The sequence below is a fragment of the Auxenochlorella protothecoides genome (genome assembly GCF_000733215.1).
Source record: "Auxenochlorella protothecoides strain 0710 unplaced genomic scaffold scaffold19, whole genome shotgun sequence".
In the NCBI taxonomy this organism is placed as follows: domain Eukaryota; kingdom Viridiplantae; phylum Chlorophyta; class Trebouxiophyceae; order Chlorellales; family Chlorellaceae; genus Auxenochlorella; species Auxenochlorella protothecoides.
Genome location: NW_011934300.1, coordinates 88355 through 111190, shown reverse-complemented (window position 1 = coordinate 111190; position 22836 = coordinate 88355). Strand labels below are relative to the sequence as shown.

General features: G+C 60.4%; 6 protein-coding genes across 6 annotated transcripts; 3 read left to right on the top strand and 3 right to left on the bottom strand.

The window, feature by feature from the left end:
* Window positions 1-171: 171 nt before the first annotated feature.
* On the bottom strand, window positions 172-1130 carry F751_2051 (Mitochondrial import inner membrane translocase subunit tim-22; the record flags this gene model as incomplete). The annotated part of the gene is made up of 3 exons (XM_011401619.1): window positions 172-391; window positions 641-738; window positions 882-1130. 3 exons carry the CDS (start codon window positions 1128-1130, stop codon window positions 172-174), a joined length of 567 nt encoding a protein of 188 aa, XP_011399921.1.
* A 250-nt stretch (window positions 1131-1380) lies between these two features.
* F751_2050 (putative amino-acid permease) lies at window positions 1381-6602 on the bottom strand (the record flags this gene model as incomplete). The annotated part of the gene is made up of 10 exons (XM_011401618.1): window positions 1381-1713; window positions 1868-1951; window positions 2219-2593; window positions 2829-2936; window positions 3693-3779; window positions 3933-4193; window positions 4427-4818; window positions 5147-5720; window positions 6011-6244; window positions 6459-6602. The coding sequence occupies 10 exons, from the start codon at window positions 6600-6602 to the stop codon at window positions 1381-1383; spliced, it is 2592 nt and encodes an 863-aa protein (XP_011399920.1).
* Window positions 6603-7561: 959 nt separating this feature from the next.
* F751_2049 (hypothetical protein) lies at window positions 7562-8580 on the top strand (the record flags this gene model as incomplete). Its single annotated transcript, XM_011401617.1, has 3 exons — window positions 7562-7653; window positions 7782-8151; window positions 8359-8580. The coding sequence occupies 3 exons, from the start codon at window positions 7562-7564 to the stop codon at window positions 8578-8580; spliced, it is 684 nt and encodes a 227-aa protein (XP_011399919.1).
* Window positions 8581-17570: 8990 nt separating this feature from the next.
* F751_2048 (putative malonyl-CoA-acyl carrier protein transacylase, mitochondrial) lies at window positions 17571-18826 on the top strand (the record flags this gene model as incomplete). Its single annotated transcript, XM_011401616.1, has 2 exons — window positions 17571-17651; window positions 17858-18826. 2 exons carry the CDS (start codon window positions 17571-17573, stop codon window positions 18824-18826), a joined length of 1050 nt encoding a protein of 349 aa, XP_011399918.1.
* Window positions 18827-19550: 724 nt separating this feature from the next.
* Window positions 19551-20981, bottom strand: F751_2047 (Cell differentiation protein RCD1-like protein; the record flags this gene model as incomplete). The annotated part of the gene is made up of 4 exons (XM_011401615.1): window positions 19551-19889; window positions 20071-20312; window positions 20562-20832; window positions 20925-20981. The coding sequence occupies 4 exons, from the start codon at window positions 20979-20981 to the stop codon at window positions 19551-19553; spliced, it is 909 nt and encodes a 302-aa protein (XP_011399917.1).
* A 371-nt stretch (window positions 20982-21352) lies between these two features.
* On the top strand, window positions 21353-22651 carry F751_2046 (Syntaxin-32; the record flags this gene model as incomplete). The annotated part of the gene is made up of 3 exons (XM_011401614.1): window positions 21353-21485; window positions 21646-22118; window positions 22274-22651. 3 exons carry the CDS (start codon window positions 21353-21355, stop codon window positions 22649-22651), a joined length of 984 nt encoding a protein of 327 aa, XP_011399916.1.
* Between the last annotated feature and the right edge of the window lie 185 nt (window positions 22652-22836).

Genomic DNA, 22836 nt, shown 5'->3' with positions numbered 1-22836 from the left:
GCGTGGACTGATAGGGTTGCTGACGGAGTTGGCACTCCGACCTACAAGAACGATAGCTCAACGAGGAAGTCCTCATCATACATCTCAATACGAGCCTGAGGTTGAAGCAAGGTACATGTTGCGCAGATTGACACCCAGGGCCGTTCCATGTCAAGTATACAGGACAGGGCGTCAATGGTCCATGAAGTGATCTATCGCTGCAGAGAAGGCCGCAAAGGTGCCGCACCCCAGGGCCATGGCCTTGGGTCCGCCGCTATGTGCCAGCACTGCGCCCGCGGTACACCCTGCGTAGACCGAGTTGTACCTGTCGTGCTTGGCGCGCATCTTTTCGATCACGCACTCGCTCCCGGCAAACAGAGCGCCCATGGCACTGAAGCCCTTGGCATAGGACCTGCAGACAGGCATGGCGGCACGTGTGTCAAGACAGTGCAGACATTGTGATGGGTGAAACTCCGGTCATCGACTCTCTGGGCAGCTGCTTCGTGACAGGCACCAGCATCGAGGACAAAGGCCCATAAATACCGCCCCAGCTGCTATCGGTGATGCCCTGGGAACATCATTCATCATATCCCTTTGCAACTATCCATGCGTTGCACTGCAGATCATCCCTGTTCACCCTCCGATGCTGCGCTGCACCTACCAGCTCTTGGAGCTAGTGTTGCGAACCATGTCCTTCATGATCTGGCGCACATTCTGCTTCTGATTTTCCGTCGCCAGCCTCCCATCTATGCCTAGACCCTGTACATTGATGGAGTTGGAGCGGAGTGGATGATTCTGACAGCACAAGGCTTGGCCCACGTCAAGGGGTGTCCTCGCTTCCACCAGGACCAGTCAGCCACTCTGAGCGCCCTGGAGATACGACACCCAAAGCTCCCACTCACCGCGCCATCCATGGTGCCCATGAACAGCCCAAACATGGCACCGAGCCCCGCGCCCATCACAGCGGACAGCACGGTGCGCACGGCGCAGTTATTCATTGCCTCTTGGCCGGCCATCTGCTCCGGGGTGGGCAGCTCCAGACGGGTGTACTTCTTTCCGCCCAGCGCATGCCTCTGCTCCGGCCCAGAAGTGCTAGGTTCTCCATTGTCCAGAGCCCCGGAAGCCTCCGGCACGTCGGACGCCGTGGACATCGGCCCAGCAACAGGGTCACGAGCGTCTGCACCGCCGGGCCTCGTGCATGCAAGCCCAATGTATATGCAAAACTCGATATGACTTTGAAAGATAATATTGGGCTTCGGCCACAGGCCTCATGGTCTGTCAATGGTGCGAATGTGTCCATGTCCCTGTGGGGAGCGCGCGCGACTCCACCCCTCCCGTTGTGTCATTCGTACCTACCCACCTATGGGGCGGCTGCCCTGGCCCTGCCACATGATCATCTCCTTACACATGTGCCTTTGTCTCGGGCGCTTCTGACCCACCAGCAGCGGGTTCATCCTTGCCCGCTTCCACCTCCTGCTCCACCTTCTCCTCGCTGACCTCCGCTGCCGACTCAACGGGAGCAGGCTGCTCCTCGTCAGCTCCCTCCGCATCCTCGGCCTTGGCCTTACCCTCTCCCTCCTTGGCTTCCTCCTCCTCTGGTGGTGTGGCCAGGAGCCGTATGTTGTACTTGAGCAGCTGCTTGAAGTCTTCCACCACCGCGAAGCCACAAGTGGTCTTCAGCACATTGATCAGGATTGTCTTCTGGGGCGCCGACAAGTTGACCTTGTGTGGTGGCTACAGACCAAGGGGGGAGAAGGATCCTCAAATGACTTGGCTGCACCATATGGTCCTGCAAGTCCCCATGTGAGGCCTCACAGCATTGACAGACTCTCCCAGAGCCCGAGTCCACATCGGGAGACCTCACACCAGGCCGCAGCCGGCCACCCACCGTCTTGATGTTGTTGACCACGGCGTTGATCACATCCATCCTGTCCAGCCCCGGTGCCGCCCGATGCTCATACTGCACTGCAAACTGTTTCAGAGGATGGGAGGGAGGTAGATGGGCGTCAGAGCACTTATTCCAGGATAGCGGCTGCACATTTCCTATTCTTTCGCAGCCGATTGGACCATGTCGCAGCAATCCCGTATACCGTTCTCATCTGCCTGTCCACCCTACACCTCCTTAACCCGCCCTGGTGCGCTCCCCCTGCATCAAGGCATGACGTGAGATACCCTGTTCCTCCCAAGTCCCCCAACTCATTCCCCCTCACCCAACCTCAAGCCCACAACAACTCCCCACCTGGATGCCCTCCTTGGCCTCAGCACCGGTCGTGGGAAAGCGCTCTCGCGCCAGCGTGGCCCCCGCCTCCCTGATCTTCTCCAGGCTGGCGTAGCAGGTGCTCTCCACGGGGTAGAAACGGTTGCACAGCTTGGTCCCCGCGCGCCGAGACTGGCGCGCCGCCTCGCAAGCACGGCTGACCAGCTCACAGGGGCCGGGGGAGCCGGGGTACTTGATCTCCACAAACACGGTGGAGTGAATGCCGGTGGGGTGGTAGTAGAACAGGGACTTGCGGTGGTCCTTCAGGTCCGCCACCTCAGCGGCCAGCAGGGCTGCCACGTCACCGCCCGAGGTGCTGGGCGCCGCCGCGCTTTCTGGATGGTCCGCTTCGTACAACTGGGCGGTGATGAAGAGGAGAGGGGAGGTTGAAAGGGGGGGGAGAGGGAGATCCTGCAAGCAAGGACGCGCTGCGGATTGGATGTGGGAAAGAAGCTGGTGCGAATAGCACACATTGGGGTGGAAGGTGGAACAACGCAAGCACAAAATATGCAAGAGCGCCACAGTTTCAAGGGAATCATGGCGAACCTGTTGGCACCCCACCAAAAACACCATCATGTCGACATGCTGTAACCTGTGTGAAGACGTCGATGGCCTCCCTGGCCGCAATATTCTCCTTTCCACCAGCACAGGACACCAGGATGCCTCGGCTTCCCAGGGGGATGCCGTCCTTCTTGGAGCTCTGATGGGTGGGGGAGGCCAGGGATGTGCAAAGTCCGGCAAGGTAGCGCAGCGGTGTATTATTCCGTGCCGACACTTGCCCACACATACCGCAGATTCACCTCGACCTACATTGCTGGGAAAGTACTTTCGTTTATTGGCCCTCGACTGGCCCTCTGCTCCACGCTTACGATTGGGAGCCTCACTCATGTTGGCCTGGGTGGTAGGCCCCGTGAGCCGCGACTGCTCACCAGTCTGTGAAGAATGTAATACAGAGTAATGGTGTGAGCATCGTAGAAATGGCAGGTGTCTGCATTTCTGCGTTGTTAGACCTCCTCGACAAATTTCGTCACTCCGCGCGCTTGGGCGCCCGCGGGCGCCGTCGACCGTCTTGAGGTGAAGAGCTTCTCCAGGGACGGTGCAAGACTGGTCAGGTGTCACAACTCGATCCCTCTTTCCATCACACACATCCTGCCCACTGATCTTTATCGAATTTACAAGGAAGCAAGGGCGGTGCTAGAATTCGGTGCTCGGTGCGGCGACGCTGGCAGTACCAGGCACCGGCCATGCAGCATCCCCCTCTTTGAGGGGCAATCCGAGCGCAGAGAGGATCGTCGGGATGGCGGGATCGGCAGGTTTCCAGTTCCAGTACAGATATTCTGCAGAGCATGTGTGGTTTCAGGGGAGCCCAGCAGCAGATGTAGAGTGTGTCTGAAGTACAGTCATTGTGAATCCCGCCAGTGAGGTTATCACACCAAAGCATACCGCCTGTTCACACGGACGTGACAGGCCCCGGGGCCTCTTCCAGCTCCCCATCGTCGCTGGACTTTGTGAAGGGCTCCGACGCATCATCCAGCTCCCCCCTCTGTGAATGGGTGGGGACGGTGAGACTTGAGCGCTCTGCAGACATGGCTTCAGGGCAGGAGGAAATTCTCTGCCTGCTGGTGCCTCACAGGCTTCACACCAGCCGCGCAATGAGCTCCAAGCCCCCCATCCATACGACCAGCCTCTCCTGCACCTGATAGGCCTCTGCCAGGCAGGCCGTCTTGACGGCCACATCCACATTGCGCACTGGCCCCTTGAACCACTTGCGGGCGCTGAGCAGCCACCAGCCGAGGGAGAAGATGAGCGTGACCCCGACGGCCACGGGCGCATAGTTGAGGGTCTGGGAGTTCACCGGGTACTGGTTGGGCAGCGCAAACACGACGGTGATGAAGGCGCACCAGAACACGCCGATCCAGCCGATGACCAGCGAGAACTTGCCCAGGTGGAAGGGGCCCTGTGGTGTTTGTGGGGGGTGTTGTTTGGGTGAAAGGGGGCGCCTGTTTGTGGAAGGCTCTGTGCCGTGCTGTCGGAGTGATCCACAGGCAGCATGGTGCCATGTGCAGGCAAAGCGGCCTCACCGGCACGGGGGCGGATGCTTGACACAAATTTGTCGCCTGCCAGGTCACAGAGGCCTGTGCCACCCCATCCTTCCTCCATCCTCTCAACCCCCTGCCCCCTCCCCCCCACCTTCTTGAACCACTTGCGGGCGACGGTGAGGCGCAGGAACTGGGGGATGGCGTAGGAGATGTACATGCCGATGACGCCGATGGAGGACATGGCGGAGAAGGCCACGGTGGAGCCCAGCAGCGAGAGGCCCAGCAGGATGGCGGCGGCGCCCATGGCGATGATGGAGTTGATGGGGGTTCCCGTGGTGGGGTTCACCCGCTTCCACCAGCGCGAGCCGGGGATGCCGTCGTCGCGGGAAAAGGCGTACAGCATGCGCGAGTTGGCGGTGATGCAGAAGGTGCCACACCAGTTGGAGGCGACGAACAGGATGAGCATGAAGGCCAGGGCGGGCTTGGTGTTGCCGTTGAACCGCGCGGCAAAGGCGTCCATGAAGATCTGGGATGTGGCGTAGCCTGGATTTGGTGGATTGGGGGAGAGGTTGGTGATAGGGGTGTCTTGCATCGTGAGGGTTTGGGTTGTCCTTGAAGCACAAGAGGTGCCGTGAGTTCAGGAAAGACGATTGCAGCAGGTGGTAGCATCTGGGTCCTCAACACGTGCACGGACAGCGCGGCTGGGAAAGGCCTGCCCACGCCATGCAGACCCCACCAGCACGCCCGCTCGCTCAGTCACAGTGCCATCAACCTCCCCCTCCCTGCAGCCTTGCCCATGCGCCCTCTCCCCATGTGTGGTCTTCCAATACCTCCCCCTTTCCCCCTCCCAAACAGCATTTCTATGACTCACCCCCCGAGATGGTGTCTGGGTTGGTGATGTTGGCGGGGTCCTGGATGGAGAAGGTGAGGGAGAGCAGGAACATCCAGCCGCAGATGAAGGAGCCCACAATGGCCATGATGAGGCCCACCGGCCCCGCGATGGCGGCGTTCTTGGTTTCCTCCGCGATGTGTGCGGAGGTGTCGTACCCCGTCATGGCCCACTGGCTCATGAGCAGTCCCAGGAGGAAGAGGTAGAAGGGGTTGTTCACCCCCGTGTCGGGGTTGGGGATGAAGGTGCCGAACACCCACCCCGCGCTTTGGTGCACGGGCGCGATGACCAGCAGGCCGATGACCACACCCAGCGTGCCCAGCACGTGCCAGTACACCGACACCACGCTGAGCCAGCCTAGGAGCTTGACGGAGATGGCGTTGGCCACGCCGTGCAGGATTATAAAGCCACAGTACAACCCGTACTGCTGCGCGCGGGTGAATTCGTAGTACCGCCCCTCGCTGATGCTGATCACCTGCTGCAGGTACATGACCACCGTGTACTCCACCCCCGCGGTGATGCCCACCTGGCCCAGCAGATTGAACCAGCCGGTGATCTGGAAAAGGTGATTTGTTATGGGGGGTTTCAATCTTAATATATCATTGGGTGGTGGGGGGCTTTGACAAAATCCCAGGGACGATCGGCTGGAGCGTGACCGAACCAGTGAGAGGTGGAGGGAGGGGTGGAAGCAGCAACTCCCCATCCAGGCTTGCACTCCCCAGCGGGCCAGATCCGTAGTCCAAGGCGGACAGCTTTGCCGATGGGATCAGGGGCTCGCGCTTTACACCCCTCCTCCCCATCCAAGCAACGAGTCCCAGAGTCTCCCCCTCCCTTCCCTCACCGCACCCAGGAGTAAAGAGGCCCGTGCCGGCCGCCAAGGGTGCCCGCCCAGAAGTAGACGCCGCCGGACGTTGGGAGGGCGCTGCACACCTCGGCCATGGGCAGGGCCACGGTGAGGGTCATGGTCACCGCCAGGGGCCAGCCCCAAATTACAGACACGGGGCCGCCATGGGTGAAGCCGTAGGTGTAGAACCCACCCAGGCCTGTAAGCATGGACAGCAGGCCAAAGGACACCGCGAACTGTGGTGGTGGGGTGCAGAGGGGAGGGGACGTTCATGGCTCGTGGGATGCGAGGAGGAAAGTGATGGGGTGTGCACACCGCCGCGGTCGACCAAGGAGGCCTCGGCCGGTGTACAGGCTGCGAGGTAAGTCCTCCACGAAGGTTCCAGCCACCCACGCCCCTCATCCCCGTGTCAGCCCATTCAGTCAACCTACAAACCTCCTGAAAGCTCACGTTCTTGAGCAGGCTGAGCTCGCGGGTGAGTTCCTGCTTGTATCCCAGCTGGCGGAGGCGGGCCTCGTCGTCCAAGGGTTCGGCGCTCAGCCGGGCAACCGCGCTGGGGCGCTTCTTAGCAGTGGTCAGGTTCAGCTCAACCATGGTGTTAGTCAGAGCGAGACTGGTGATGGGGGCCTCAGGTGTTGTGGGCAGGCCACCGGGTGGTGCCGTCCAAAGCCTCGACGGGAGGCTGTCGGCGGCAGGGCGGTCGGCAGGTCCACACAGTCTTGGCCAAGAAGATCGGGGTGTGGGTCCTCACAAACGGTCAACAGATGAGGAACGATGCTGGTACGCAGCTCGACAGACGTATAGGCTCCGCCTGCCAGGAGCAGAAGGGCCCAGCGTTCTGTGCCTCCGTCTTTGAACCGACTGGTCTGTACGCTGCGCTGCCTGTGTAGTGACGTGCAAACCTTCTCTATAGCCTGCTTGCTCTTCAAAAGGGTACCCAGTATCTTTCGGAATGGGATTAGGGTCGCGGACTATGGACGCCCCGGAGGTCCGAGTTGGCGCCATGGGCTAAGCATCTAATCAGTAGTCGGGCGAGAGTGAGGTTGCACGAGTAAGAGGTTGCGTTTGTCTGCCTGGAAGTTTCGAAGATTTCAATGGTACTCCCAACTGACGACCTATGCCCTTGCAGTACAAAGGACGACCACTCCATCCTGGTTGAGTTCTGCTGGCATGTCACTGCCTTATTGTGCTGGGGGGGTCCCAGAATGTTAGATTGATTCAGATTCACGAGACTGGCAGATTGTGTGTAGTAATCAAGCAGATGCAGAACAGCGTTGGTGGAGCTGCGGACCCACCCACTCTAAATGATAGCTGCCAAAGATGTCTTGGTGATCGAGTGAAAGAGTGTGGTGATCAAAATGATCTCCCACGCGGTTTGAGATTCGCCTTGGCAGTCGCTTCTACGCAAATATTACAAGCCCTCCAGCACTCGCGCAAAACAAAAAGCTCCAGCTTATTCTCGATCAATGTTACGATTTCCCTTCAATCGGACATTCCATCTGGGTTTCAAACGTTCGAGCAGCAGAGCATTCGGTTTCGGAAGCACTCGTGCCATGCCAGGACGGCCCAACCTCGGGAGGCTCACAGCCGAAGACCTGACGGCCCTCCGTGCCGAGCCGCGAGCTACTGCGGTTCTGAATTTCTGGTGAGACTGGGTTTAGGACTAGGGGATTGCCGGTTCTATTCCTCGATGGCGGCCCAGTGTGTCCTCATGGAGCCTATGACGCCGATCACTTCGGGACGAGCCTGATCATTTCCACGCACGTGTACCAGGTTTGGCGAGAAGTGGGAGACGGAGGGTCTTCCCAACCCGACCGAGAGGCTGGGGGTCTGGTATGGGAAGAGCGATGCCCTGGACTCCAGCATTCGGCAGTCCTTTGGCGGGGACCTTGACCGTCTCCTGGAGGGCCGGCTGGATGGCTGGCGCTCCTCCCTGCTCCCAGCAGTGGCGGGCATCATCCTTGGGGACCAGTTCACTCGGAATGCGCGTCGGGGCACGGCCAGCATGTACGATGCTGATGCCAAGACGCTGGAGTGGACGCACGCCCTGATAGCGGATGGCAGCATTGCTCGGCTGCCGTACGCGCTTCGCCACTTCGCCGCGATGCCCCTCATGCACAGCGAGAGCCTGGCAGACCAGGAGGTGAGTGGGTCGCTGGCGAGGCGGGTCCCCAAAACTTGCACGGGAGCTGGGGCTTGTGTTGCCTCTCTGGACAGCCCCCCCACCATACCATCCATGCTACTGGCTCGGAAAGCGAGATCGATGACATTACATACCAGAGCATGAGCGCCATTGTCCGCTACTGGGGCCACTCGCAAACCACTATGCCCCCCCCTCCCAATCCGTCAGCTCATCTTGGAGCTCCTCAAGAGATGGCATGGGGAGCTGTCCAGCCAGGGGGGTGATGACGAAGTTGTTGAGTTCGTGCAGACGGCAATCCCTTATGCAGAGGGCCATGTAGATGTGGTGAGGAGGTGGGGACGATTCCCACACCGCAATGCGATCCTGGGCCGGCCTTCCACACAGGAGGAGGAGGCAGGCCTCAGAGACGGCAGCATTGCGGCCTGGTGATCATGCTCGCGACCTGGCATCCTGAGGTGGAGTTGGTTCTCTCTGTCCCACCATCACTACCTTGCTTGCTTCTGCTATCAAATCTTGCTGCGATGACAAACCTGAAGGATTTGTAATCGATCAGAGAGTCCACCGGCTCCACCTTTTCTGCTGGGCTGCCGGTCACCTCAACAGACTGTTAGAACGGTGCCCCAGGAATTCCCCACAGATACCAAGCCGGTGCATGGGCAGCATTGATGCCATCCAGCAGCTTCCATAAGATCAGGTGTGGCGGTGTGCTCCCCCAAGCACCCAGCCCCACCCCTCCCCCACATTTCAGCTCCCTATGCACACCCTTATCACTCTGGTTGAATTTGCAATCCATAATCATTCTTGGTCGATGTTTGAAGTCAGGCTTGCAATAAGGAGGCTGTCGTGTAAAGCCTTGGGTCCAAGGCCAGGGTGAAAACAGCCCAGTAGCGGCGTGGCTGCCGTCTGCTGGTTTACATCGTGAGGCCGCCACAAGTTGTGCCATGACCGCCCTTCTTGCCTGAGTCAGCCACCCAGACGCCCCTCGAACTCGATGAGAATGGTCACACATCACCACTCAGCAGGCGGCGCCCACAGCCATGACGGATGGCTGCTTTGGTGGGGAACTTGTGTTCAGGTCTTTGGCCGTCCCTAAATGAGGTGACCCGATGCACTTCGCAAGGAATTTCTGAAAAAGTGGGATTTTGACACTTTGTTGCATGTGGGGCAACTTCACTGCCGTCTTTCAATAGGTCCTTGAAAGGACAGATTATACAACCCATTACTGTAAAAGCACACAACCAATCTACCAGTTCAGAGTCAGGACATTTGTGCTTCCACCTGCAGTTTGGTAGGCCACTAGTTGGGCATAGGACACAAATTGTGCAGTGGCATAGTCCAACATTGTAGATACTTTGGCCGGGGGGCCAGAATAAATATCCGGCGAAGCTCTGTACTATCGCACCATCTTCTTTAAAGAAAGCGTAGTAGAAGCCATCCGGAACTAAGCTGCCAAGTGTCAACGAGAACGTAAAGGTATTGTCGGAGCGAGTGGCGGTTCCACTGATAGACCCAAATTTTGGTGGTGGAGGGGCGGCTCCCGGAGGAGGTGGTGAGGGGTTGAGCAGCTTCAGCGGCACCACCTCGCGAAGGGTGGTCTTATCTGTATTTACAAATGCAGAGCCAAGAGAGTAATCTGTCATATACGTTGCATCCAACGCCACCATGATGTAAGTGACGCTGGATTTGGGGCTACCTTCCTCCATGGTCGTAAGCCTTTGAAACATAGACATAAACAGCCGGCATTTGACGGAGTAAGGTTTGTAACCCCAAGTAGTGACAACACACGTGGTGCTGACCTTCCCATCTGCAGGAGCACCGAACTGAAGTGTGGCAGTTGCTGGTCCTGAGGGTGGTGGTGGCGAGGGAGGGGGGCTCGGTGAGGGAGGGGGGCTGGGTGGAGGAGAGGGGCTGGGTGTAGGTGGTGGAGAGGGCGAGGGAGGGGGGCTGGGCGGAGGAGAGGGGCTGGGTGTAGGTGGGGCATTGGGAGGAGGAGGGCTCGGGCTTGAGGGTGGGGATGACATCCTTACGGGTGGTGGTGGAGACTTCTTGGCGGGAGGCCGCGGAAGCTTCTTGGCAGGAGGCGGTGGAGACAACTTGGCGGGCGGTGGGGGTGGCTTCATGGTGGGTGGCGATGGAGGAGACTTCCGGGTGGGTGGTGGCGGTGGCTTCTTGGCGGGTGGTGGCGGAGGCTTCTTGACGGGTGGGGGTGGGGACTTCTTGGCGGGTGGAGGTGGAGACTTTTTGGCGGGTGGGGTTGGGAAGGCAAGGACCCATGCATACTTCCGGAACTCGAGCAGGCTGCAACCCTGTAAGTTCTTGCGGTTCCCAGACATGTTCAAGCAATGGTGGCTGGTGCCCTCATTGTTATATCCCCAATTGGCAGTGCCCACATTGGAGCTACCTGCAAAACACAGCACCGTGGTACTTGTGAGTCAGCTCCACCTAGGGTTGCAGCGGCTGTGCACATCTTGCATGTCATCTACATCCTACCCCTTGCTCACCAATATTGTCATCCCCAACGTTCTTCGTGCCAAAGTTGTTCTTGCCCTTGTTGCCGGAGCCAATGTTGCCATTGCTGTCTGCTGTGCACGCCTTCTTGCCCGGCTTCAGGCACTCCACGGCGGTAAGGACCAACGTGGCGCCAGACTTCAGGATCTCCAAGTTGCGCACACGGATGGCTGGCATGGACAGTCCCACAGCACTCAGGGTCGAGGTGCGAACGGACCCCGCTTTGCTGAAGCCCTTGTGCCTTTTATTTGTGAGGGGCAGACGTGTATAGATGGATGTGTGCATAGCAGGGCATATGTGAGATGGTGTTTCTGCTAGATGGCGATTTTCACCTCAGGCAGTCCAGTGATGCACAAGCACACGCTCTGCGCCGCAATACACTCCTGTGCTACTTACTTGCAAGTGGCATCTGCACTGTCGACCGTCGTCAGGTACAGATGGGCTCCCAGACTGTACGGAATCGAATAAAAGCGACATGTTGGAGGAGCATCGGGAGCAGACTCGGACCAACAGGCCGACTCGAGCACAGTGGGTTATATGCGTGCCTGACCGAAGAAGCAATTTCCCCGACCCCCAAAAATGCTGAGTAGGGACACGGATGTTGGGGGCCCGGCCGGAGGCATGTGCGCGAGGGCTTCGTGAGAATAGGAAGGTCACCGATGCCGCTGGTGAACCCCGAGCCCCTTCCCTCATGAACATACCACACGGCTCACATTGCACTGGGAAGCGCGACGAAAGTGGAGCTGCATGTGGCCTGCGGGGGGCGGGAATGCTGAGGAAGTGGTTGTAGAAGGGGCGACCGCAGTCCGGCTGACGCGGGTGCGAGATTGACCAGCGAGCACTCCAACTCACCGCAACGGCGCATCTGGTCAGTAGCAGCACGAGACCAGTCACGAAGATCGAGTTCCTGGCGGTCGGTGACATCCTGCACCTTGCGGCGCTGTCACTGTTCCGCCTACTGGATTCACTTGTCGGGTATTGGGTTTGTTGCCTTTGAGTTAGGACCCCTTTCCTTTGCAACACCTAGGTCGATAAATAGAGTTCGAAAGTTGTTTTCTACCTGTTTTGTCCTTTACTTTCATCATTTATGTTTGTAAGGGTATCAGGGAAGACGGCGGAGATGCTTGTCGCGGCATTCCGGAGGGATCCATCCGGAACCTGTGATCAAAAACGATGCAGGGTGCGCGGTAAGGAAACAGCTTGCAAGGGACATCAACCCAACTTTCAATTCCGCTCTGGGCTCATTCGGGCATCGTCACTTATTCCAAGCCGGACAAGTCACCCGATGGCGATTGCAGCTTCTAACCCCCCTCAACGTCGCCTCAAGAACAGCATCTCCGCGTCCGGAAGAACCTCTGCCATGCGTCAGGTCACGCGGAGCATGATCGTACATGAAGAATCCCAATACACGTCTCGAATCGATCACTATCGCCCACGAATTTTGCAAACACCGGTTGGAGTGGCCACCATGTTATCACTCCATAGGTTTCACGTCGTTTTCCTTGCTGTTGAGGAAATGGTGAAACATCCACCGCTGAGGACTCTTCGGCTGATGAGGCCAAGTACAGTTTCACAAGCAGAGGCGAACTAAGCGGCAGAGAGATGGGTGCTAGCAATGACTCTGAATCTTGATACTGTCCGAATATATGCATATGAAAGTATCCGTGGTGGAGTAAATCACTGAGGTTACCAAAGTGTAGGGAGACAGTGACCTCACTAACACTGCGAGGCAGGAGCCCCCTGTTCTGCAGCCGTTCGCTGCCTGGGATGTCGGCATCGAGGATCAGAGGCAGATGGGTTTGAAACACTTTGTTGCGGGTGGGCAACTTGATCGCCATCTATTCTTGTGGTCTTTGCAAGGACATTCATAACCTATTCACGCACAAAGATGAATGCCGAGAAATAGCAGCAAACTACCAGGTTCACCATTTCAGGGTCAGGACGTTTGAGCTCCCGCCTGAGAACTTGAGGGCCACTACTTGTGCGTATGACACAAAGGGTACCACGGAAGCGTCCAAATTCAGCACCATTGTGGACGGGTTGCCAGTGTCTTGGCTCATTATGTTCTGAACTACTATCCCATCTGTCGTGAAGAAAGCGTAGAAGAGAGCGTCTGGGACGACGCTTCCAAGCGTCACCGAGAATGTAAATGTTTGATCTGCTCTGGTGACGCTCCCACTGATGAACCCAAATGCTGGTGGTGGGGGCGAGGGTCCCGGGGGAGGTGGTGGTGAAGGGTTTAGCAGAGTCAGCGCCATCACCTCGCTCAGAGCAAGACTGTCTTTGTATACCAATGCAGAGCCAGTGACGAAATTCCTCATGACCGTTCGCGGGAGTGACTCCCCCACAATGGTAGTGACTGTGGATGTGGGGCTGTATTCCTCCAGGAACCCAATTCGGCCCAAGAGGGATGAGTACAGATTGCATGCAACCATGTAGGGAATGTACCCCACCGTGGTAACAACACACGTGGCGTTGACCTTCCCATCTGTAAGAGCGCTGAACTGTAGTGTGGCGGATGCACGTGGTGGTGGAGATGGAGGCGATGGGCTTGGTGGAGGGGTGGGAGGTGGCGAAAGAGGTGGGCTGGCTGAAGGTGAGGGTCTTGGCGGAGGAGGGGCCCTGGGCCCTGAGGGTGGGGGAGGAGGTGGTCTCGAGGGTGGGGGAGGTGACCTTTCAGAGGGAGGCGGTGGCGACCTTGTGGTGGGCGGCGGGGGCACCTTCTTAGCGGGTGGGGGTAGAGACTGCTTGGAGGGTGACGGCGGTGACTTCTTGGCGGGTGGGGGTGGAGAACTTCTGGGGTGTGGCGGTGGAGACTTCTTGGCAGGTGGGGGTGGAAGTTTCCTGGCAAGAGGCGGCGGAGGTTTGCTGCTTGGGTCTGGCGGTGACTTCTTGGCGGGTGGAGGTGGAGACTTTTTGGCGGGAGGCGGCGGCAAGGCAAGGACCCATGCATGCTTCCGGAACTCGAGCAGGCTACAGTCGTTCTGAACCTTGCGTTTTCCATGTTTATTGAAGCAGCGATTGCCAGTGCCGTTATTGTTGTTTCCCCAGTTGCCAGTGCCCACGTTGGAGTTGCCTGCAACAGGCAGCACCTCCATAACACTGATTAATCTCCATCCAGGGCTGCAGCGGCGGTGCGCAAATCGGATGCCATTTACATCCCACCCCTTGCTCACCTATGTTCTCATTACCGACATTGCTCGTGCCAAAGTTGTTCTTGCCTTTGTTGCCGGAGCCGATGTTTTCATTGCTGTCTGCCGTGCACGCCTTCTGGCCCATCTTGAGGCACTCCACGGCCAAGAGAATTTTCGTGGAGCGAGACTCCAGGATCTCCAGGGTGCTCACACGGATGGCTGCCATAGACAGTCCCATGGCATCAAGGGTCGAGGTGCGAACGGATCCCGCCTTGCTGAAGCCTTCATGCCTGCTTGCAGTGGGTAGTGGACGCGCATAGGCTGAGGCATGCATAACTCGGAACACATGCGATGCTATGATTGCTTGATGTGAAATCGGTGGGGTTGATTCACTGATGTGCAAGCAGATGCTCTGTCTCACACACACACCATCGATTGCTCACTTGCAAATGGCATCTGCACTGTCAACTGTCGTGAGGTACACATGGGCTCCTAGACTGCGGGGGGTCGCACCAAGTGCGAAAAGTTGGGAATGCGTGAGGAACAGACCAGAGATCATAGGCCGACACGAGCAGATTGTACGAGTGCATGGCTGAGCAAACAGGTTCTTTGAGCCCCAGAAAGCTCGGTCATGGACATTGGAGCCTAGCCCAAGCCACACGTGTGCGAGTGCCCTGTGCGGACAGGAACGTCATCAGTGCCGCACACATTCAGTTTCAAATGAACAAAGTGGATGTCTCACACGTTACTGGGCAGCGCGACGAAAGTGGAGCTGCATATGGCCTGTGGTGGGCGAGGATGCTGGGGAGGTCAGGGAATCACGGGCACAGTATGAGTTGTCGGACGCGGGATGGGCACCCCGAGCGAGAGCGCCAACTCACCGCCAAGGCACATTTGGATAGCAGCAGCGCAACCCCAGCAAGGACAAACGTGTTCGGGGTAGCCGCCGATGGCATGCTGCAACGTACGGAAGTCTTGCAAGTCCGCCTGCCGGGGGCACTCGCACCCTGAACTGGGTCCTCCGCCTCAAAATTGAGTGTGCACTAACTTTAGTGCGCCGTATTCCAGCAATTTGACGGCAAAACCGAGAATCTCTGGCCCATGCACCCGTCTCTGAACCACTCAGGGTTGCGGTCTGACGCCAGGCTCCTCCCGGAGACCCCATGCGCAACGAGGTATGGCCCTGCACACTCCTTTTGACCCAGTGGCCGGTGATAGGTCATCCACCCCTCACGGCTCCGAGCACATTGAACCCGGGATTGACAAGGTATTGACCCTATTCTGAACATTCTATAGGTAAGGCTGACCGTTGACAGAGTGTTGCCCCCCGGTCCTCGCGGGGATCTGGAGGCAGAGTGCATCTGTTCGGTAGTACCCGCCCTCCCGTTACACCCGTGGCTGACATCCGGAGCGTGCTTGCCGGTCCGGAACATCCAAGCTTGCTGGAGATCACAACACGTCGGCTTGTTGAGTACGGCTCATATAACATCCAACGCCATTCTTGAACCCCCGAAAGGATTCGTGCTGGCATAGTATCCCCACATATCCCCGCACGGTAAGCGTTAAGAAACCGACCGCATCAGCATCCCGCCCTGATTCGGGGAATGGCATTTCCCATCACACATAACCATCCGACCTTGTCGTGGAATACCTCTATAGGTCCAGCGCAGCATGAACATACGCAAGGAACCTCCCATGAGAGTTCCGGGCATCCTATTTCGCCTGAGTATTCTTGTATACACCTTCGGTAGTGAAACATTCATAGATCGTGCAGTACTACCACGCCCGTTCCCATGCCTCCAAAACTGGTGGGGACCCCTCCACACAGGAGCCTGGGGAGTTCCGCTTGCCTCACCCGATGGTCACGGCAAGCTACATATCTCCCACTGCGAAGCCAATCGCTCGTAGAGTGAACTCTGGGGCGACCTGCGCTGGCACCAGGCCTTTCCCCTATGGCTTTCCAGCTTGCCCAGCACAGGCTATGTTGGGCCGGCCCACGCCGCCACGCCGTACCTCAGCATGTCCTACTTGTATGTCCCAGCTTCCCAAGCCCTACGCGCTAGTGCGAATTCACACCAGGGCATCCTCGATCAGACTGTGAATATAGTATCCAAGGGCAAACAGCCCAACCTCCCAAGAAATCTGGCCCAAAAATGTTTGGAGAGGGCCCGGCGCCAAAAGACATGCCGCCACCATGCCAATAATGCACTGCATGTACGACCGCAACCCAGGCGATCCTGTGTGTAAAAACAAAAATGGCGCTGTCTGTTGCGAGGGGTAAATGTGCCCTTCCATAAGAGAGCATCCTGTTCTGGCACACAGTGTGCCCAGTTCTTGCCGACCACCATCTGCAGTGCTTTCTGGAGAAGAAACTGGGCTCCATCGAGGAAGGCCTTGACCGCACGTGAGGCTGTGCAGGAGAGCAAAGAGGCTGCAGCAGATAAAGGTGAGCCTGCGATATGCATGGAGTCTCTGTTGCGTGGACTGCCCCCCATGCCTACGTCCAGTGTCACCCCGTCATCCCATCCTTCCGACAACACGCTGCGGATGCTCCCAATCATCTGTACACTGATATGGGGCCATCGCGGCATCCTCGGCTAGTCCCGGCGGAAGGCAGGGCGAGGAGCCTGTGCCAGAGTCAGACCCGACACTCGGGACGTCTCCCTCCCTGGCTTCCACACGCGGGACCCTGCGACCCAGGGACAAACCAGTCCTGCCCTCCTGCGCCTCCTGGACGAGGATGTCGCACCACCACCGCCAATAAGCATGCCGGTGAACCCGGCCCTGCCACCAAATGGTCATCCAGAGGTTGGCGAGGAGCACACGAGACTGGCGGCCAGCGCCATCCTGATCACAGAAGGGGGAGTGCAGGGGGCTCGCACCGCATGGGACAGTATCCTGACAGCATCCTTTGTCACCTGGGATGGATGCTCGAATGGCTGAGACCATTCTCTACAAGCGGCACAGCATGGGTAGAGCCCCACCGCACCATCTCCCACCCTGAAACGGGGAGCGGCAATGGGCGTCATACTGCATCTGAAGGGAAATGAGGGTCAGGATGGCCTTGCAAGTGTTTCAGATCGCGTTTCCTCTTGATCGCTGGACCAGCACCCAGGAAGGGATGTCGTGTGTGATTGGGGGAATGCTGTTTGCCCAGGGCAGGGCAGAGGCTGTGGGGATCCCTCATGGCCTATAATGGGCGGCATGAGGGACATCGCCCGGTGTGTTCCAAGTGCGGCTCAACGCCTTGGCACTTGGCCCCCGACCGTCCTCATGTTGCATGGACATAAGTGGTTGCCTTGTGCGATGCGTGGGCAACCCCAACCGGCCCCCAGCAAGGTCTCGCGACGTGGCAAAGGAGAGGTCCCGTCTACGGGGGGATCCCCGCAGCCCGATCAAGTGTTCAGAGGCGCTTATTGTAAAATTTGAACATGGGTCGGGTCGATTTGCGGCATGAATGTTCCCGGGATGGCAGCACCAAAGGGCTTACATGATTGCACCCCGCGCCAGTTTGTAGCGATCTGTGTTGATCGACGCCAGGAGATAGAGCCTGGGTGTCTGGGCATCTCTCACATGCAGTCAGTATCATCCCTTCGCAGCTTCATGGTCCAGATGTTGAGCATGAAGTGCACCGGTGCGGGCTTTCAGTCCAGGTGCGGCTGGGGTGGGTGCTGGCTTACTGGGTTGCTTGTCCGTCGAGGCGCATGGCGCGCGGCATGCCATTGCGATCCTGCTCATGCATGATTCGAGTGATCTGTGCTGTGCAGGTGCAGGGCCATGCGCCCTCGGGCCGCGGGCCTGAGGGTCCACGCAGCGTCCTCGGTGGCCCAGGTGGGTGCGGTGGCGATGCTGGGTGGGGTGCGACCGCGGCTTGGGCATGGCTCCTGGGCATCCACGCATGGTGTGGGACCCCGGATCTGGATCTTGCCGCGCGCTGCTCCTCCTCAGGCGTGCTCCTCCCCGTCTGCCGATCGCTGATTCCTTGGTTGGGGGCTCCGTATGCTGGTGCCCAACCTCTATTCTCCTCATTGGTAATCCACAGCCCCCCTCCTATCCCTCCCCAGACGCACCAGGCCCCCCCCCCGGCGGACAGGAGGTTCGACGACTACCAGCCCCGCACTGCCATCCTCTTCCCCGGCCAGGGCGCGCAGAGCGTGGGCATGGCGGGAGAGCTGGCGAAGGCCATCCCCGCCGCCGCGGCGCTGTTCGACGCCGCCTCCGACCAGCTCGGCTATGACCTGCTCCGCGTGTGCGTCGAGGGCCCCAAGGCGCGCCTGGACAGCACTGCCGTCAGCCAGCCCGCCATCTACGTGGCCAGCCTGGCGGCGGTGGAGAAGCTGCGTGCGGAGGGCGGGGAGGAGGCACTGGCCGCCATCGACGTCGCTGCCGGTCTGTCCTTGGGCGAGTACACCGCGCTGGCCTTTGCCGGCGCCTTCTCCTTCGCCGACGGGCTGCGCCTGGTGGCCCTGCGCGGCGCCAGCATGCAGGCCGCCGCCGACGCCGCACCCTCGGGCATGGTCTCCGTCATCGGTCTGCCCTCCGACGCGGTGGCCGCGCTGTGCGAGGCCGCCAACGCGCAGGTGGCCCCCGACCAGGCCGTGCGCATCGCCAACTACCTCTGCGACGGCAACTACGCCGTCAGCGGTGGGCTGGAGGGCTGCGCGGCGGTGGAGGGCCTGGCCAAGGCCCACAAGGCGCGCATGACGGTGCGCCTGGCGGTGGCGGGCGCCTTCCACACCCCCTTCATGCAGCCGGCGGTGGAGGCGCTGAGCGCGGCGCTGGCGGACACGCCGCTGGTCGCGCCGCGCATCCCTGTGGTCAGCAATGTGGACGCCGCGCCGCACTCCGACCCGGGCACCATCCGCACGCTGCTGGCGCGCCAGGTCACCAGTCCCGTGCAGTGGGAGGGCACGCTGGGCGCGCTGCTGGGTCGGGGGCTGGAGCGCAGCTACGAGGTGGGGCCGGGCAAGGTCATCGCGGGCATCTTCAAGCGCGTCGACAGGAAGCACCCCGTCGTGAACGTCACGGCCTGAATGGGGTGGGGTTGACCCCGGGGCGGAGAGGCACGGGGTGGAGGCTGAGCCCCGATGCCGGCGGGACCGGGGGGGCCGAGAGACCGCTGTCCTGTGCTGGACCTGGACAGCCCTGCGACCCCGCCGCAGCACGGCAAACCCACCACCCGCCGAGCACCCAGTGAGCCAGGTGGCATCCGCGGATGTGAGCAGGGCGCCTTTCTCCCTTCAACTGGGCCATGCATGCTCTTGCCTGGCAGGTCGCCCAACCGCTCTTGCCTTACATGGCGTCGGACCGACACGCACCATCACTCGCACACACCCCTGGTTTTGGGGGCAAGCGAGCAAGCATAACGGTGCACCCAAGCTTGCCGGTCACACGATCATGCCTGTAACGCGCAGCATACCAAGCCATGCAGTGTGCTCCTTCAGGTCTATCACACCCATGAATTCACTGGGGGATCGGGATAGACCAGGAGGTCAACAACAGTGATTGGAACCAGTACTTGGGCACCAGCCAGTCATCAGGCTGGCGGCCACCATGGAGCCACATGGCGAGGCAGTGTACGGTGGCGGCCCGCTGGCTGCCTGGCGAGGGCCAGGCCTCGGCCGCGGATGCATTGCAGCCACCTGGTGGCAGGCATATCGTCATCAAGCTGCTTGACCATCACTTTCGCCACAGGAAGCGGCGCAGTGGTGGCCGTAAGAGCCCTTTGTAACCCCCTTTCCAGAGAGCACTGCCAGCTTACAGCTGGAGCAGTGGGCTGGGCTGCAGGTTCTCGGCGCAGACCTCACGCGCGTCCGCAAAGAAGCCGGCGTTGACCAGGAGCTGAGCCAGCCAGCGGCAGGTCACCGCATCGTCCCTAAGGCAGGCGGTGAAGGCGGGGGAGCGCAGCGGCTCGGGCGTGCAGGCCCGCAGCGCGTCGCGCGCACAGCGGTTGTCACTCAGGCGCAGGTAGCAGCGCACGATGTGCTTGAGGAGGCGCACCGAGGGCGCCTCCACCAGGCCCTCCACCATGCTGGACAGCACGGTGCCCACGGCGAAGAAGCGCTCCGCGGTCGCGCAGATGTACGCCAGGCCCTCCTGTGCGCATCAGGAGGAGGAGGTTGGGGTTTGGGAGGGTCACAGTGGGTGGGTCTTTGAGGCTCCCGCGAGGGGGGGGGGGGAGACAGTGATAGGTCCAGCTCCCACCACTGCAATGAAACTGGCACGACCCCCCCGGCCCCAGGGCCCATAGCCGCCAGGGACACCCCCGCCAGCCCACCTCGTCCAAAAGGATCTTCTGCACGATGAAGGTAGCCACGGTCTTGGACAGCTCGCTGCCGGTCTCCATGGTGCGGAGGCAGAGGGGGATGATCTCGGTGTTCAGCAGGAAGCTGATCACCGCGGGGTCGTCCACCTTGACCAGGGCGCCAATGACCCCCAGGCTGGTCAGGCGCAGGTACTCAAAGGGCCGGGCCTTGCTGGTCGAGTTCAGGAAGGGGTACAGGAACAGCGGGATGTTGGCTGTGGGGATGCAGACGAGGGAAGGAGGGCGGAAGGGGGTGGGTACGGAGAAGGAAGAGTGGGCTGAGGGCAGCATCCGCGCCAGCAGCACATGTGTAAAAGGCAGGGCAGCAAGTGGTGGCGTTCCGCCACACCACGCAGGCTGGCAGCTGCTCTACGAGCAGCCCCTGGGAGGAGTGCCCAGCAGCTGCAATACGTCCCCCTCTCCTGTGCAAATATGCATGCGCATCCAGGCCACCAGGGTCCCACCTTCCAGGAACAGGGTCCGCGTCTCGGGGTGGGAGGCCACACACTGCAGTAGGGCCAGGGCATTGCACACGCGGTTAGAGCCGGAGGAGGTGAGCTGCGGGGGCTGGAGCAGGGGGTAGATCACCACGATCTCCTGTAGCAGGGCAGCCACCGTGCCAAAGCTGTGCCACAGGTAGGGGGCCAGCTCTGGGAAGGACTCCCGCTTCTTGCTCAGCTCCAGCAGCGCCGTCTCCTTCTTCACAGGGTTGGTCAGGTCCAGCACGAGTTGGTCCTGGGGAGGAGGAGCGCGGGTGCGGGGGTATGTGAGGCCTTGGGGGGCGGCAGAGACTGCCGTCCCTCTTGGAGCGCCTCGGACCAGTCCACCAGCCGAAGGGACACATCTCGGCACTGGGGCCCATGGAAACACAAAATACACACCATGATTCAGATTTGTGGCAAGCCCTGCCGCTCCTGTACGACCCTCTTCCCGACCGAGTCCGTGATGTAGGGGTGCAAAACAGGGGCCCTTCTCTGTTGAGCGTGCGTCAACAGGGGATGGATCTCCGCATACCAGGACTGACGTCCGCCTTCTCAACGAAAGGAATCGGTTTCGCGCTTTGTGGCACGCGCTGAGTACAGAGTGACTTCAAGCCCCTCCCTGCCCAGATCGCAGGGATTGGGCGCCAGCGCGGGGACCGTGGAGCTCGACCGACAGTTCCTGCGAGCATGGGCCACCAGCTGCTTGCATTGGGCGCCTTTCTCTCCAGCTGTCCTCGTCATACTCCTCCACCGCTCGAGGAGGTCTCGCCGGCATGGCTTCCCTGCAGGGGGCCAGGCCCCTGGGCCCCACCAACGCTCGCGACCGGACGTCCGAGTTCATGGCCGTGGTCCAGCGCCTGCAATCCTCGCAAGGCCCTAGTTCTTCAAATAGACAGGATCTTATAGGTATGATGGAGAGAGTGTCTTTGCCAGGCCTCGCGGTGCCCGGTCATTCGATTTCGCTCTGGCCTGCAGTGGGAACACCCGGTGCAGAGCCTCCCTCACCCCCGCTCCCCCCTGCCCCGCACGCCATCATACGCACCTCCCTCACCCACCCCTGCCCCAGCCTCGCCCACGCCGGCATCCCACTCCGCCTTCTCTCGCCACGCGGCTGCCATCGGGCTGGGCATCCACTCCACCAGCCAGAAGCTGGCGCAGCTCGCCGCGCTGGCGCGGCGCACCTCCATGTTCGACGACCCCGCCCAGGAGATAGGGGAGCTGTCCAGCCTGGTGAAGGCCGACATCCAGTCCCTCAGCGCCGGCATCGCGGAGCTGGCGGCCATGTCGGCGGGCCCCTCGGCGGGGCCCAGCCGCCAGGCCGCCGACCACTCGCACACGGTGGTGGACAGCCTGCGCTCACGCCTCAAGGACGCCACCAAGGAGTTCAAGGACGTGCTGACGCTGCGCACCGACAGCCTGCGTGTGCACGCCGACCGCAGGAGCCTGTTCTCCGCCGAGGCTGAGCCCCGGTTTGGGCCCCCGCTGGGGGCCCAGGCCAGCTTCCTGCCCACCCAGTCTCGCCACCCCCTCGTGCAAAGGGTGCGAGGGGAATGCGTGGGAGGGCGCGCTGGCATGGGCAGGGTGACCTCGTCCGGGGATGCTTCCAAGCGTGACCCAGGGCCGGGCTCAGTGAGCACCCTTTTTGGTGACAATGACCAACGCCTGCTCCCCCATCACCACCACGATCCGCGCAGAGGAACGCCGGGCTGGAAAACGGGCATCACCCCCCAGGCGACGCCCCCGCCGCCCCACCGCAGGCCCAGACCCAGCTGCTGGCGGTGGCGCCGCAGGACACCTACCTCGACTCGCGGGCGGGGGCGCTGCGCCAGGTGGAGAGCACCATCACCGAGCTGGGCAGCATCTTCCAGCAGCTGGCGCACCTGGTGGCGGAGCAGGGGGAGGTGGCGCTGCGCATCGACGAGAACGTGGACGACACGCTGGCCAACGTGGATGCGGGCCAGGCGCAGCTGCTCAAGTACTACGACACCATCTCCTCCAATCGCTGGCTCATCCTGAAGGTGTTTGGCGTGCTCATGCTCTTCCTTGCTTTCTTCGTCACCTTCATCGCCTGAAGCATGGTGGGGAGGTGGGGTGGATACGAGGTGATTCCGAGCCCTGCTCCCCCCACCCGTCCTTCTCCTTGCTGGTCTCGTTTCTCTTTGCCACCCTGTTATCAGCCGCGGCGGTCTGTATCAAGCCTCGCAGACATCTGTGCGTCCCGCCGATCGACGGGGGCCACCACACTGGCCACGGAGGG